Consider the following 16,495-nt stretch of genomic DNA (forward strand, 5'->3'; position numbering starts at 1 on the left):
TAATAAATTTAAGCTAGTAATTGTGTAAGCGAACGGATATTGAATATCTTACTGATAACATTACGAAACACTTGAGTGCTCTGAGCGTGAGTATAGCACTCGGAGAGAGATTGCAATACAGACAAAACAGAATGTTGCGAAAACTACAGTCATGTAGTTTTCGCAACACTCTGCGCATACTCGTTGATTAACCTATCCAGTAAATAGCAACATTATCCGATTATCACGACTCGTGCAGGAAATACGCGTGCATCTATTGTTGAAGAGTAATATAAATACAGATGGCTGCATCGGTACACTCATCTTCCAACAAGACAGCATCATGTTTTGCTTTCCACAGTGGCTGAAGATGGTGATGGTTGTGGGAGCCACAGTTTTCAAACTTAGCGATGCACAATCTCTAATATTTTGTGGCGCAGGTGTACTTTCGATCTGCGATGTCGTACCACCTGGACCTGGTTTGTATACTTGTCAGAGCATAATCTTGTTGCAGTTAGGGTAGTCAAAGTATTCTTTAGCATAATGATTAGATAAAATCACTAGATTGCATTCGTTTATAATTTACCTTTTCGCATATCATATGGAATATTATTTATATGTATAATTTTTATCTTCAAATATGTATTTTACTGTAATATACAGAATTAAACTGCGCATTTCTAAACATATTAATAGAGACAGACTTACCATGCTGCCCTCTGCTCACATTCTCATTAAGATTTTAGAATGCATTTGAAACATTTTTTGGAAAGTAAATATTTATGAATTACAATTTTCTTCCTATTTTGATTGGAGGTTGGTGTCGACATCTCACATCACCAACAGAGGCGTGATTTTGTTGATTATTTTTTATACGCGATTATAACGAATCCAGCGATTATTCTTCCGACATCTTATGTTGGACGCTTTCGTTCATTTTATCTTCTACTTAGAGTTGAAATATGGTAGACTCATATTCATCGAAATGTATATCTCGTGCAGACAAGACAATATTTAAGGTCGAATTCATTTAAACTAGACCATCACGTTGTCTACGTTTTACTAATATTTCCAGTCTGCGTGACACATTTTTATTATTTTTTTTTTTGAGAAGAGATGATTATTTTATTTTGTAAGCTTCATATTCTAGTGCAAACTTTTGACAATCATATGTGTAAATGAAGAGCAACAGCTCGTTCAGGTACGATATGCATAAAGTTATTAAAAGTTATGTAATGCATTATCATTATATACACATATCTACATCCATACAATATACATATTATATATTATTATAAAATAATAACATAATAAAATCATAGGAAACCTGCTAATATGTACAGCGAATGTTGCATAATATTAATTAGGAAATGAAGAAAACAAAGTAGATAAATAGCATTAATTTAATGTTTTTTATAGTATACACCTGCAGCAGGATATGTTTGACACCAATATGCAAAAATGCCCCATACAGGTATTCTGAACAGAGTTTCCTCATTGCTATATGAAAATAAATACTCTTTATTCGAGTTTTGTATTTGTTTGGGTTACTTTCATTTCTTGTTGTTAAAGGAAGTGTGTTGAATACTTTTGGCGCAAAATAAGTATAATGTTTGTGTATTTCTTCCTTATTTGCTTTAGGAACTATATATATATTAGGCCCTTATGTCTACTAAGGAAAGCATCTTGTTTGATATTCACGCAATTCTTATCATTCTATATGAATAGCGGTACCCTGTAAGTCTATAAATATCTAAGGGATCATATGTTTAGTATGGTGTATTTATATTAGCGCATTGCAGTATCCTTGTAATTGATTCTACTTAAAATTTGAATTTCTTTATTCTGATTCGAAAACAGAGGTTTCAGCGTAGTGCGTTAGATTTCTCCCCAACTAAATATACCATATTGTAGTGTGCTTTGAATCCAGGCAGAATATAATATTTTTAGCATGTTTAAATTTAAAAATCCATTTAGGTAGAAAAGTCTGTTTAACATAATCCTTACTTTATTTATGACATCAGTTATATGCACTTTTCACTTTAATTATTATCAATTTTAATCCTAAGTAAGATATTACATTCACTTTTTCAATTCCCCACAGTTGCATGAATTGTCCTTCAATTCCAATCATGCAAATTTAATTGTGCAGTGAAGTTAATTTTGCCTGTTGTATTTCGCATATTAAAATTTACATATTTAGTTTTAGAGACAATCAGACTGAGTTTGTTTGACTGGAACCAATTTGGAACTTTAAAAAGATCAGCGTTCACTGTTGCTTGCATTTGTTCGGCTGTGTCCGTAGACAAAATCAATACTGTACATTTCGCAAAAGTATTTATTTCACTGTTTAGTTTAAGATTGCAGAAGTCTTTGATGTAAATATTAAATAAAATTGATCCTAATACAGATTCTTGTGGTAAACCACAGTCAACTGTTTTGGAGCTGCTATAGCTGTTCTTTATTTTTACAGTTTGTGATCTGGCATTTAAGTAATTTTTGAACCAGCGTAGGCACTTCTGTATTTCCTGAACCTCTTTTTCTTACGATATTTTGTGCCAAAAGACAGTTCGTTTAACACAAAATTTGTCATGCGAAACAGAACTTATCCATTGTTAAAGAAGAATGCAAATAATGAAGAATTTAACTCCTGTTGGTTACCTTACTATTGAACCTAGAAATACAATTTAATTGCTTTTTCAGAATAAAAGATTTCAGATTTCTTCTGTATTGCATATGTGTAAATGACTTTTTTTTCTTACTTTCTTTCAGTTACCACTACGCCTATTGAAGGCTATGGAAATGTTCGCTGTAGCACATGTGCGCATTCCAGCAACATTTGTCCAGAAGTATTTCCAGTCAACATGATACTTTACACTGAAGCTCAACCCGGAGGAATAAGCTTCACAGATATCGACTGTTCACTATTAAATTGCCCAAGTAATACAACTTTGTTCTTTAAGGTCCACGGCTGGGAGCCTCAGTATTCTTGTCTGGAAAAAAGTGCGGTAAATATTTTTTACTCACTTATAAAAATTGATAATTTTATATATTCCTATGTATTCAATCAGAGGAATTAGCCAATTGATTGAAGACCTCCCTATTTAAGAAATTGGGAAGATGTTATTCAGAAAGTGACAACTATTTATTGTCAGTTTATCTTTTCGAAAAAAAAGTAAAAATAGGTTATTTAGACTGCACACACCAAACTAATATTGGTTTACTAGTAGAAATTAACGAGGAAAATATAAGTAATTTAAAAGATGAATTAAAATAACAAATATTTTTAACATAATTTTTAAAATATTTGAAAATACTAGAAATATTTTAAAATATTTAAAATACTATTATATATTTAAAAAAATTTAAATAACATATATTTTTAACAGTTACACGAGTGAAATACTTACACTAAATGAAATATTGCACTATGTGAAATACCTATTGTTATAACCTACTATTGTTAATTTATGTTTAAAAAATTAGGACTAGTTTTAATTTAATAGAGTGATTAATGTGCCTTTGTAGTTCTGCGAAAAGAGACTTTATTCCATACTTCTAAACAAGGAATCTTTGATCGTTTCAACTAACAGCAAGCAGACTAGTGGAAAATTTTATAGGCTGTACTTGAACCACAATTGGAGGCACTCAATCTTTTCCCCAGGCAAAACTCATTTTCCCTCTAGAGTGCTCAATTTTTATCCTCGCACTTCAAAACATTTCAGAACTCACACCATTGTTCTCACGTGTTCACACTATCAAAGTTCAGTGTTACAGAATTACACAATTGTCTACCATAATCTCTATGAATGACTTCGTTTACAAAACTCTTTGAATTAGGATAAGTATAGTAATTCATATAGTTTTTAAATCCCGGTGTAAATCGATTACAGAAATATTTTTTTTCCTAGAAAAAGTTCTGAATGTGGTTAAAGTACACACGAATTAAAGTACAGATGGCTCCGTTAACAGGGAATCCTTAGAAAAGGGACTGGAAATACAACATCACCAATTCCACATTTGCTCTTACGTTTATATGCTATGAACAGAATAAGGATTAGCAAACAAGTACCCAAAAATATTTTCCTATATGAATACATTTTGTGCATCCTTTCTAATCAAGCTAAAATGCCCGAAATTTACGCAGAATACCTCAAGTTGCCTGCGCTTAGACAGCTAAAGTTTGGATTCTGCGACAATGTGAAGGCTTTATTAAATGCATTTTCTCTTCAACGGTAATTACCTTCCTTCTGAAAAGCCAACTATACAATCGGAATTAGAAGTGTTGAAGATATGTGATGAATTCCAAATTTCACTCCTAACATTTTTCGGAATTGGATGTATCATCCAATGATACGACACAGTGTAAGTGTCTCTGTTGTTAAGTGATTCAAATTATTCAGTTTTTGCAATACACGCTTCAAATGATAATAAATGTCGAATAATTCTTCGATATTTTCTAATAACCTATTGAGAATGGCGAGTTAATTAACATGTTTTTAACTGTAACTTTCAAATGTGAATACTCTTAATTGTGATGATGACAGCATTTTTTTTTCAGGAAACCCGAAATGCACTTCTTGGTCGGAATTCAGTTTGCGGTGTGATTGAGGTTGATTGGAGCGAGGGGGCAAATCACTGCCTTGAACAGGCACAGGCAGATATAGAATTAGTCGGCATAATACTGGCCCGATATATTTCTAATATAAGTGTAAGTAAACACATCATGATTGGTTATCTATCTATCTATCTATCTATCTATCTATATATAAATTAATTTATTTTAAAAAAAAATGTAATTAGCCTTATAAGTGACTTCGATGTAACATACCTCAACAAGAGTATGAGCATGTAACCTCTCTGTCTGACTGCAGAGAACCAAAAACCGGTTAATCCTGTATATAAGATTGTTATGTTTACAATAAAAAAAAATATCTATCTATATATATATATATATATATATATATATATATATATATATATATATATATATATATATATATATATATATATATATATAAACTGACTAAAAATCCGAGAATTATAACAAATTGAGATTTATTGAAACGCAATTCGTCGGGATCGACTTCATCAGGCGTTAAGAACAGAGAAAGTTATTAAGAGACATTAAAAACATTGAGCCACTCTAAAGCTATAAAATTATAAAACTATAATATTAGACTGTAAATTACAGTTTTTATGAACTTTTGAATTTTTGATTTTTGAGATGGGATTCATTGAAAACCTCATATATGCTTTCATCTGACGAAAGTCGCTATCCATCCACGCTTACAGGAAAAGTTTTGCCAGTACAACAATCTCATGTAGTGAGAGAGAAGAGCATGTAATAGATGATGTAATACGATTTAGATATAATATTGACTTTTTTGATTTTCTTAGAAAATCGGATAATAATAATAAATCCCTTGAATGTTTTTAAGATACTTATTCTACGTGACATGTTTAAACTGCTTTATTTCAGAGCCAATGTGGCATACCTCTCAGCAATATTAGTTGTATGGGACACAGTTTTGGTTGTCACGTATGTGGAGTCGCAGGACTGAATACCCCTCAGAAAATGAAGTCCCTATACGGTAATTTATATTCAATTCAAGTCAATTCTATATAAAGAAACGTGAAATGCACACCAAAATTTTATATGTTGATCAGAAATAACAATCTTATATATACTTATTAGAATAAACATATATTATAATAAATATTATAATAAATAATAATATATAATATATAAAAATTTATAATATATAATAATATATATATATAAAAATTTATAATAATATATAATATATTATAACAAATATAAATAGTAAACGTATATTATAGTAAAGAATAACATTAGAATAACGTAGATTTCTTGGAATTAAGATACAGAATTTAAGCGTAACACTCATAAAAATTTCCTGAAGAAAACTACTTTAATAATGATCACTGAACCTCAATATTGTAAATTGTATGAAGGCACATTATCTCTACGAAAATCGACGACTCAAGAAAAAGGGTACGGGTATTATCTTTTATAAAAGTAACCTTTACTGTTAGATGAAATGTTTCAGAAAAGAAAATATTATTAAGCATGTTGTAATTTTTAATGGATAAAATTCAGCCGATCTGTTTGGTGGAGTTGTTAACCTACCCAACAAAAGGCTGGGGGTTCGATTCCCACCGGTGATGTTTGTGATTGTCTGTGAAAATAACAGTAGTGGTGGTGAGCGGTAGATGGCGTCGATGAATTGAGTGGTGAAGAGAGAGTTGTAGAGTATGTGCCCTCCCTCGATTAGTCTTTGCACTCCCTGGAGGTGTCAAGTAATAATAATAAATAATATATTTTTACTGTGGTGGGGTAGCAGCAAAGAGATAAACTTGCATGATTCACTGATATTGAGTAGACATTTCTGGCTGCGACAAGCAAAGTGGTTACATGGAGGTTGAAATTTCAGCTCATTGGTACAGGATATCCTAAGTACATTAAAACAAAAATCTCAAAAATAAGGATTAGCATCGTTCTAGATTACAATATTTACAAATCTTACCTGAGGTTTTAAGGCCTTTCAAAAGGAATGCCAGATAAGTTGCTTAGCCCAATAGTCGAGAAAATAGGGAGGAAAGTGCTAAACAAATCTTACAAGTTAAACGAGTGGATCAGTACCAGAATGCGTAACTCCGTTTGCAATATATCCTTCGTGAGCTGAAACAGAATTTTCCTTATGGACCATCCCTGAGTTCAACCAGAGGAATCTGGAAAGCTGTCAGTGAGTAGAAAACAATATTCTTAACAATATATATATATATATTATGCTTCAACTCGGTTGTTGTGATACATTTTTAAAAATCAATTTAATGACTTAAAAACCGAGATTACTTATAAAGATTTAATAAGAATAATACAACTAGTTTCGGCTTATAATAGCCTTCATCAAGCATTCTTAAAGGAAGAGAATAGTAATAAACATTGAAGTATCTAAAAACTGGAAAACACAGGTAAAAAATCGCCACACATAATTGATACATAAAAAACATGTATTTTTTCAAGTTGTTCTAACAGGCGTGCCATTGTTTATTGCAAGTATGCGTGCAGACTCACGTGAACGCCAATATTGAACAACTGCAGCATGGCTATCTGGGATGTTATAACTCAAATTGTTGTTTAAGTGGACAGGATTCAGAAGGATTTCCCTTGATTCTGTAATTTTTCTCTCAAACTTATCATCACAGCGAAAAATATTTTCTGATCTATCCCAGCAAACGGAGTGGCTTTGTTGATCATCATTAGGATTATTAGGAAAAAAATCTCTATATACAGAAAACCTACTCATACCAATAGATATCTGCATAATCCTTCTCATAATTTTCCACCACAAAAACTTGGAACTATATCTACCTTAGGACACAGAGCACGCTCTCTCTTGAATGAACAAGATGAACTACAAAAAGAAATAAATAAACTCTCTCTTATCTTTAAACAAATTGGTTACTCTGAAAAAACGATTAAGAAATTTCTTCTGGATCCTCCTAGACAGTGCACCACAGAAACTATTAATTTTAAAGGCAGCATCTCCATCCCATACATCAGCACAGTCTCTAACAAATTAGCAAAAGTCCTTAAAAAATATAACATCAAGACGTTCTTCACCACACTTCCTAAAATCCGTTCTCTAATCAGCCAACCAAAGCCTCCTCATCCGATTACAATATCCCTTATTTTGGACAAACTAACAAATCTGTTGAGCAACGTATTGAAGATATCCAGTCATGTTCTTTTTTCAAATAATCCTAATGATGATCAACAAAGCCACTTCGTTTGCTGGGATAGATCAGAAGATATTTTTCGCTGTGATGATGAGTTTGAGATAAAAATTATAGAATCAAGGGAAATCCTTTTGAATCCTGTCCACTTAAACAACAATTTGAGTTATAACATCCCAGATAGCCATGCTGCAGTTATTTAATATTGGTCTTCACGTAAGTCTGCACGCATACTTGCAATAAACAATGGCACGCCTGTTAGAGCAACTTGAAAAAATACATGGTTTTTATGTATCAATTATGTGTGGCGATTTTTTACCTATATTTTCCAATTTTTAGATACTTCAATGTTTATTACTATTCTCTTCCTTTAAGAATACCTGATGAAGGCTATTATAAGCCGAAACTAGTTGTATTATTCTTATTAAATCTTTATTAGTAATATCGGTTTTTAAGTCATTAAATCTATTAAAATATATATATATATATATATATATATATATATATATATATTGGGAATGATTAGAAACATTGTTATGCGATTTGTTTCTTTAACTTGGGAGAAACGAAGAATTCGTTTGATATTGTTTTCATTCTATAGTAGTGTGTTACAATTCAAAGAGAGAGATTTTAATCGACAATCAACATCAATGCGTGAATCAAAGAAAGAATGGAATATATATCCACACCTTGCGAATTTTCCGGATTTAGTCAACATTGGATTAAAAATAAAATTTAAAGTATTTTGAAAACAGTTTTATCACCATTTATCATCACAATTAAATTGTTTGTTTTTATCATTATTAGGTTGCGACTGCGCAGTTCCCTGTTATCAGAATGATGCAAATAGATATGTGGATGGTTACGATCATTCACAGAATTTCGTCACTCAAGCTGGATTAGACGTTTGCCAAGGTAAAACTTGTTTTTTTTTTTTTTTAATTTTTCTATTACAGGCTTAATTTTATAAAATGATGATCATTCATTACATATAACAGGGTTTTTTTTCCTGCAATTTTTATTTTAATATCTACTTATTTGGTGGAAATTCTGTTCTTTATATATATTAGAAGCAAAGGTCAGTCGATTCTGTTTGAAATGTAATATTCATTCATTTTAATTAGCTAAGATGAATTAGAATCATATTTGGAAAAATATTGTTGATAAAACGGGATAGGGAAGTGTTTCATTTTTTTTCGTTTTTATTTGAAGCATTCGAAAGTCAAAATTTAAGCAGTTTCTTATGTGCTGCCGCTTGATTCTTATAATAAGCCCATTTTACAAAATAGATAAATATTAGAATAAAATTTCATATCTCTAATATAACAATTCAAGTTATTACTTCGCATTAAAATACGTTTTTGGAAAACTTATTTTTAATTTTAATTTAATTTCAGTTGTTTTTTTATCCTGAAATGCATGATACAATTGAGCAATATCTCCAATTCCTTCTCCCTCCTGAATGTTTGGGTATTATTGGATAATTTTGGTTCCAACGAAAGATCTCGAATCCCGTGTAGGACGAGAAGAAACTTTACCAGAGATATGCCAATGAAGACGATTAGCCATTGATACACGAGTTGGATTTTTGAAAATATATTTCCTGTCGAATTAGTTATTTGAATCCCGTAACTTCGTGACATATCTTGTTGAACCTCGTAAATACAACGAAAATGTCGACAACATTCCAAGATTCCGATTTTAACAATTTTGAACATAATTCTGCTAAAATAATTATAAAAAAATGAATGTTTGGGTATTTGCATATATTTACATTATATCGTCATTTGCAGGCATTTTCCTTAAAAATGTAGTTGATTTGTAAATATATTTAATTCCAAAAAGCAATGAATACATTTCACATTAAAACTTTTGTTTTCTCACATTTAGTAGAAATTATGATAAAACCAGAATATAATTTCTAATTAGAATATAAATTGATATTTTCTCTAACATTTTTTCCAAACCTTCTTGAATCGATTTGGTGGAGATACGTGGATTATATCTTCATCCTTCGGAAAGATAATATGGAAAAACAACTTAACTCACTACACAATAAGATCACATTTACTATGGAACTCGAAATGAACAAAGAACTACCCTTTCTGGGCATACTGGTTAAGAGACACTACAACAATTTCCAACTTTCTATCTAAGAAACCCACAGACACAGGAAGATATCTACAGTATTTGTCAAACCATCATAATGACAGAAACAGAGTATAATACACATACTACGCAACAGAGCCCAAAGGTTTATTTCAGAGGAAGATGTACAGTTAGAACTGGCTGAAATAGCAACTACTCTATCTCTTAATGGTACCCTACAAACATTTTAAAGAAATTCCTGTTTAAAAATAACCTTCAACAACGTGAAACTGTGTCTCAACACGTGTCCACAGCAGTCTTACCATATGTGAGTAGAACGTCCAAGAAATTTGCAAGAATTTTAAAGGATCATAACATCAGAGTGGTTTCAAAACCAACTACCACGATCAGACAAATCTTAAGATCACCTAAAGATAAGGTCCCATTTTTTAAATATCCAGGAGCGTATGAATTTCCATGCACGTGTGGCCTTTCTTATATTGGACAGACTAGACGACTTGAAATAAGACAGAAAGAACATGTGGGGGATGTCAATCACAACAGAATCATTACATCAGGTTTAGCTCATCACTTTTCAACTTCCAACCACGTTATAGACTGGAAAAGCAGCTCTATGCCTTACATCAGAGATGACTGTAGACACCGAACTTTTAAAGAATCAGCAGTAGTACTACGCACAAGCAATAACTTAAATAGAAATCAGAGTATTATCCTTAAAGATATGTGGAAAAACCTCATCTCTTCTCTCAGCTCAACAGAACTACAATTAGCGAATAACCATGTGAGGCGTAGTCAAGTACTTGATATTGTTCGCCACAGATTAGAGACCCGTAGACATTTCTGGGCATTTCACAAAAAGGATAATCCATTCCGATAATAGGGTAATCGATCCGTATTGCGGGATGAGTTGTTTATTATTACACATCGAAAAATTAATTTCTCTTTTATGATCATTGTAGTTAACTATGTTGCTTATATAACAGTAGGAAAAATTTACCTATAAAGCACGTGATTTCGCGTGTTGGCGGCCAATTCGTACTTCCTTCATTTCTTTCTCCCCTTCAGCACGAATCGACTATTCTTGGCAAGTTTCCAAGTGGAGATCTCAAAAGCGTGGGCATACTATACTGACTGAAGCATCCAAACGTATGCACGCAACATCACACGAAATACCAAATGGAGCTGCTTGAAAGTTCCTAACGTTTCATTTAATTCATTTAATTTTTTGCATTTGTATTAGCAAACCTACAGCCCCGAGAAAGCTAGTCAGAAGCTAGCGAAACTAGTTCGCTATTTGTATGATCTTTATTAAAAAAAAACTTATGGGCTCATTAAAATAAAGTTATAAGTTTTGATATAAAACCATTTTATATTTATCTATTCATCCATTATATAATTTCAGGCGTTTTGTCACCAATCACAAAATTTGTCAAAGAACAATACTGTTTCAACGGAGGAAGGCTCCAACCAAGTTGTCCGCTGGACTTCAATCCGTGTAGCCAGAGCGGCACCTTTGATAACCTGATTACAAGCGGTGAGTAAAACTTATTAGCAGACTGCCAAATATCACATCTGAACTATAAAATCATCTTGTTTTATGTCACTTTGAATTTTTTAGGCTTCATTTTTAATCGATCAAAATACCGAAGTGGTTTTCCGAAATGTGGTTCCAATAATTATCCTAAAGGAAATCGTCTTTCCACAAAACCATTTATTCTTAGTATGGATGAATGGAAAAACTTATCTGAATTAACATTCTTGCGATTTTTTCCGATTAACAGAAAACAGTTCATGCAAATCGTGTATTAATGAAAACGAAGATAAAATCGGTAAAACGTGTACGTTGTCTGTGTTGCAATGGAGCAGCAGATTTTTATCGTGAAAATCTACAACTTTGAATTGGAACAGATGCCGTATCTATAACCTCTCATTCGTTCTAATTTGAGAAACCAGGTTTATGAAATGGTTTCTCAGAATTGCTGTATTTCATTTCTGTGAAGAGAAGAAGGAAGACATGGAGATTAGAACAGAAAAAAAAAACTAAATATACCGGATGCTATATTTAACAATTCAGCAGTGATGAATGATGTCTTAGAAAACTATGAACAAGAGTTGAAAGAGAATTGAGAAGGAAACGTTTCAATATATTCAAGAATTATTTCAGCTGTCTGTTCAATACAAATGTTTATAAGAGATGTGTTGAAAATATTATCCAAGAGCAAAAGAAAAGAATCGTAGATAACCATGAAGATTATTCAATTTCGCGTTCTTGTAATACTATAAAAATGACTACGAGGCTGTGTGAGAATGTTGCATCTTGGGAAATAGGGTAAATTAAACTAGGCTCTTCTGGGTACAAACATCAATTATGCCAATTCATGCCATCTGAAAGAAAAGTAATCAAATATATATACTATCTAATTATGGCTAACGCATGCACACACGCATGCACACGCCCCGGTCAAAGATTCTTCGCTTTTTGCATTGTGATAAACACTGCTGACGACGACTGATCAGCAGCGTTCTTAAATAGTTTTCCAGGTAACTATTTAAGAATGCATGCGGTAACTTATGTGGCCAAATATTGCATATATGATGCATGAATGAGGTTTACATGCACCTCCACAAAGGTTTCTAATCCAGTGGCCCTATGTGTGTGTGTGTGTGTATCGAGACCAACTCACTTAGTGCTGAGACTTAGGAAATCGTCTTATGTTTCGTATTTTTGTATTTAGAAACCACACCAATAATTGTTCAGATTGAAGGATGAGCTCACCTCCAAACCCAGCAGGGTTGAAAGTGGACATTCTCTTCTTTTAATATCTATTAGGAACCAAAGAGACTGCAAGTTATGCGTTGTATCAAGCTATTTCAAACAGAATATTACAGCTCCTCTTAGAGCTCAATCCGGATTCATCCAAGCTTGATTTGCTTCCTCAGCCTTAAGTAAAAGGGTGTTATATTCCACTAATTCGAGCCTATCCTATTTAATCCACCTAACTTCTAGATGTTTTTTCAATGTTTTAGGGATGGCGCCTAAAGCCCCTACTATTATGGGAACGACTTTCGTTTTCTTTTGCCAGATTCCTTCAACTTCGACTTGCAACTCACGATGCTTTGTAATTTTTTCAATTCTTTTTCGTTAAATCGACTATCTCCTGGTACTGATATTTCGATAAACTGAAAAATGTTTAATCTTTTGTTTTCACATTTTTCAACCACTGTCATATCGGGTGTGTTACATTTCAAGTTTTTGTCAGTCTGGATTATGAAATCCACTTTAATTTCGTTTTTTTCATTCTCAATCATTTTTTGATCAACTTTATGCTTCCAATAGTCTTTATATATACTTAAACTCAAACTTACATAAATGCCAATGAATTAACTTAGTTACATTATCGTGACTTTTACGGTACTGAATTTGTGCGATTTTCCTAGATCCACTTATAATGTGATCTCCCGTGATTTCCTTTTCATTGCGCAACCTGCATTTACTGTCTTCTTGAATTATTTTGTATTTTTGCCTTCCTAACGGTTTTTTAAGGGCCTGTTCTTGTGCTGCAAAAATTACCGACTCTGTTTTTTTATTACTTTCTCAACCGTTGTCAGGTCAAGTTGCTGTTAGCGGTGTTCTCGATGCTGTGAAGATATTTTCTATGAAATGTGTTATTTTCCCATCTTTGAGGTCTCACTTTTACTTGGTTAGTCTTCTCTTCCAAATTTGTCTCCATGGGTGTAAGCAAAAAACTCTCTTTCTTTACCTAAATTGGCAGTTTTTCCTTGTTTGCGGCAGATAATCAACCATTCAGGTATCGTTTTTTCTTCTTTAACAACTTGCTTCACTTCTAATATCCCTCAGCCTTTTGTTTTGCGTGATAGGTTGAGCTTATCAATATCACTGCGAGGATTGAGGCCATCGTATATCGTCATTAACTATCGAGTTTTTCTGTCCAAATCTTCCACCTCTAGCTGGCTCCATTCCACAATGCTTGCTGTATATCTCAGAATATTTATGGCCCAGGTGTTAATTGCTTTTATGAAATTTCCAGCATTAAGCAATTACTTCAGAAGTTTTCTTAATCGCCTTATATATTCTGTTCTAGTTTTTTCTTCGATCTTATTGTGCAGAATTTCTGATGCTTCTAAAATTTCCATATATTGATAATTATCTTCGAATTTTACTGCCTTGAATTTTTCACAATTGAGCAGCTTGATTTCGTTCGGATCTTTAAACTTTCCTCTTCTTATTCCAGTAATTGCGCATTTGCCAAAGCCAAAATCCATTGATATATCTTGACTGAATACGTACACAGTATTAAGCAATGATCCGAGTTCATTCTCTAATTTTGTGTACAGCTTCAGACCGTCCATGTATAAAAGGTGAGATATCTTTGCACTTTTTTTTGCGCGGTTTGACACCCATGAGAAGTTTAATTTAAATTTCTAGTTAAGTGGATCAGTGACAAGATAATCAATGAAGGAGATAACCAGTCTCCTTGAAAGATACCGCTTTTTATGTTTACCTACCCAATTTCTTCTCTATTTAGGACCAACGTTGTTTTCAACGTCTTCGCTAATACAGAATAGTTCTGTGCATATTAAAATCCAACTGTGAGGCATGGAATCATTTTTGAAAAATTGATTTCTGCAGAAATGTCGAATTTTCCTTGTACTGTTCAATGGGTGCACTGTATTTTATTATTTTAGCTGCATCTTCAAGTGCGAATATTTTTGCTTCATTTTCTATAATACTTCATCAATCGGTCATGTTGGGATATTATATCTCGTTATGATTCGGGTTTTCATGTTTTCAGCTTCTTTTCCTTAAGGTTTTTCAAATTGCTTCATCTGCTCCGAGTTTAAGAATTTTATTCCCAGTCTATGCTTCCACTTTCCGGAGCCTTACTGCGTTTGGGTTCATTAGTATTATAGCCTAATTCAGATGATACTACGTAGCTATTGAGTACATAAATTGATTCGTTTGTCCAATAGTTCCAGTAGGGATAGTCCTTGAAGCTTTATTGGCTTCTTGTAGGAGTTCCTTCAGTTTTTTGTTGAGGTACTTGTCTCAATACTGAAAGCCTGCACTTTCCAGGTTGGACTCGATAATTTGCTCGACAATTTATGTGGTGAGTTCTTGTTCCTTCTCTGATAGACTCCTTTCAAGTATTTGTATATGTCACTTCAGGGTCAGTACAATCTCCTTTTACAGCTTGAACGTTCAGTGCATCTAGGTCAAGTTCACTAAATATCTTGCGTTTCATAACGAAGATGCGCTGCTGCATCAACCTTTCGAATGAAATTTGCGAATTTTGGTGTTGTTCAAGCCAAAGTTGGAGCATTCGTTTCTGAAATCCCCTACCTAAGGGGGCTTGAACCATAGAAGCACTGCATGACTTGTCGATTTTCAGCCATGATTCACTTTTTCATAGTAATTACTTTCGAGTTCTACAGATTTTACTCCTGTAGCTAACTTGTAACTTTATGTCCAGGGATCCCAACATCCACTGAGTTCCTTGATAATCCGCGCAACGACCATTGCGGTATAGCGTTCCGATTTGTCTTGGGCAAGGTACCTGAGGGAGAAGACAGACTCCCACTGCGTGAGGTGGAAAAATAGGAAAATGCGAACGAATCACCCTTGGCCCTCGAATATTCTAATAGCACTGGGGGAAGGAGCAAGATGAAAGAAATACAGAGGGAAAGAAAAGTAGGGATCAATCTACACATAATAAAAGAAGTATATATCACATGAAGTAAGGCGTGGTCCAGCTATATATATATATATATCTTTATTTTATTATTTTATGAATGCCTTATATATTTTAATATTTCCTAATGAACAGGAAATGAAACATTTTCTTCTTCCATTCCAGCCGTCCAGTATGCCACATGTCATTCTTTCATGTGCTACTCTTACTACACGCAGTCTATCCTAGGCACAAAATTCACAGCAAAGGATTGTGACTGTTGCCAAGACACGTGCACAATATTTTCTTCTACAAGTACTAACACCGTAGGATTTGGTTTTGAGAAAAATACGGAAACAGGAACATTTTGCGTGATCACATAATTACTTGGGTAAGTGACATCAGGAAATTAGGAAATTATAATACCCTAGGGGTATAATGATATAAGTATACGTTTGTAATCATTAATGAGATTATTGCATATCAGTAATTGATAATGTTATAATTGTGCACTCCTTGAAGAGAACCACAAGACACCTGAACGTCATCGCACTTGATTGGCCTCCACAAAGCCCTGATCTTAATCCTATGGAACATCTGCGGGATAAACTGAAGTGCTGAGTGAAATAAAGGGATGTTCGCCATACAATAGTCCACTACACTCGTTACATATCTACAGCAAGAATGGTCTTCCAAAATTCCCATTGATCGGTATCGTACGTTTGGTAAAGTATTCTCCCTAGGATTGCTGTAGTCATGGCAACGAAAGGAGGTCCTACTACACATCTTATTAAGGCAAGCACTATGGCTGTTTGTTTCTTGCACTATGGCACCCGCTGATTTCTGTCCAGTGTATATATCTATCCTGATCGCTTTCTATTATAATTACTGTGAAACCGTACTTAAAAAGGTTTAGAAGAACTTCGCGTATTAAGGAATACCATTCAGTACAC

The 16,495-nt window shown here is 33.2% G+C and overlaps 1 protein-coding gene across 1 annotated transcript; it reads left to right on the top strand.

The window, feature by feature from the left end:
- The first annotated feature begins 261 nt into the window (after positions 1 to 261).
- On the top strand, positions 262 to 15,950 carry LOC150092086 (pancreatic triacylglycerol lipase-like). The gene is made up of 7 exons (XM_090415320.1): positions 262 to 458; positions 2,752 to 2,987; positions 4,541 to 4,690; positions 5,462 to 5,573; positions 8,551 to 8,658; positions 11,255 to 11,386; positions 15,729 to 15,950. The coding sequence occupies exons 1-7, from the start codon at positions 323 to 325 to the stop codon at positions 15,923 to 15,925; spliced, it is 1,071 nt and encodes a 356-aa protein (XP_090271446.1). The 5' UTR covers positions 262 to 322; the 3' UTR covers positions 15,926 to 15,950.
- The last annotated feature ends 545 nt before the right edge of the window (positions 15,951 to 16,495 follow it).

Source organism: Typopeltis vanoorti, unplaced genomic scaffold (assembly GCF_054136105.1).
Source record: "Typopeltis vanoorti isolate ZY-2024b unplaced genomic scaffold, IOZ_Tvanoo_1.0 HiC_scaffold_755, whole genome shotgun sequence".
NCBI classification, from domain to species: Eukaryota; Metazoa; Arthropoda; class Arachnida; order Uropygi; family Thelyphonidae; genus Typopeltis; species Typopeltis vanoorti.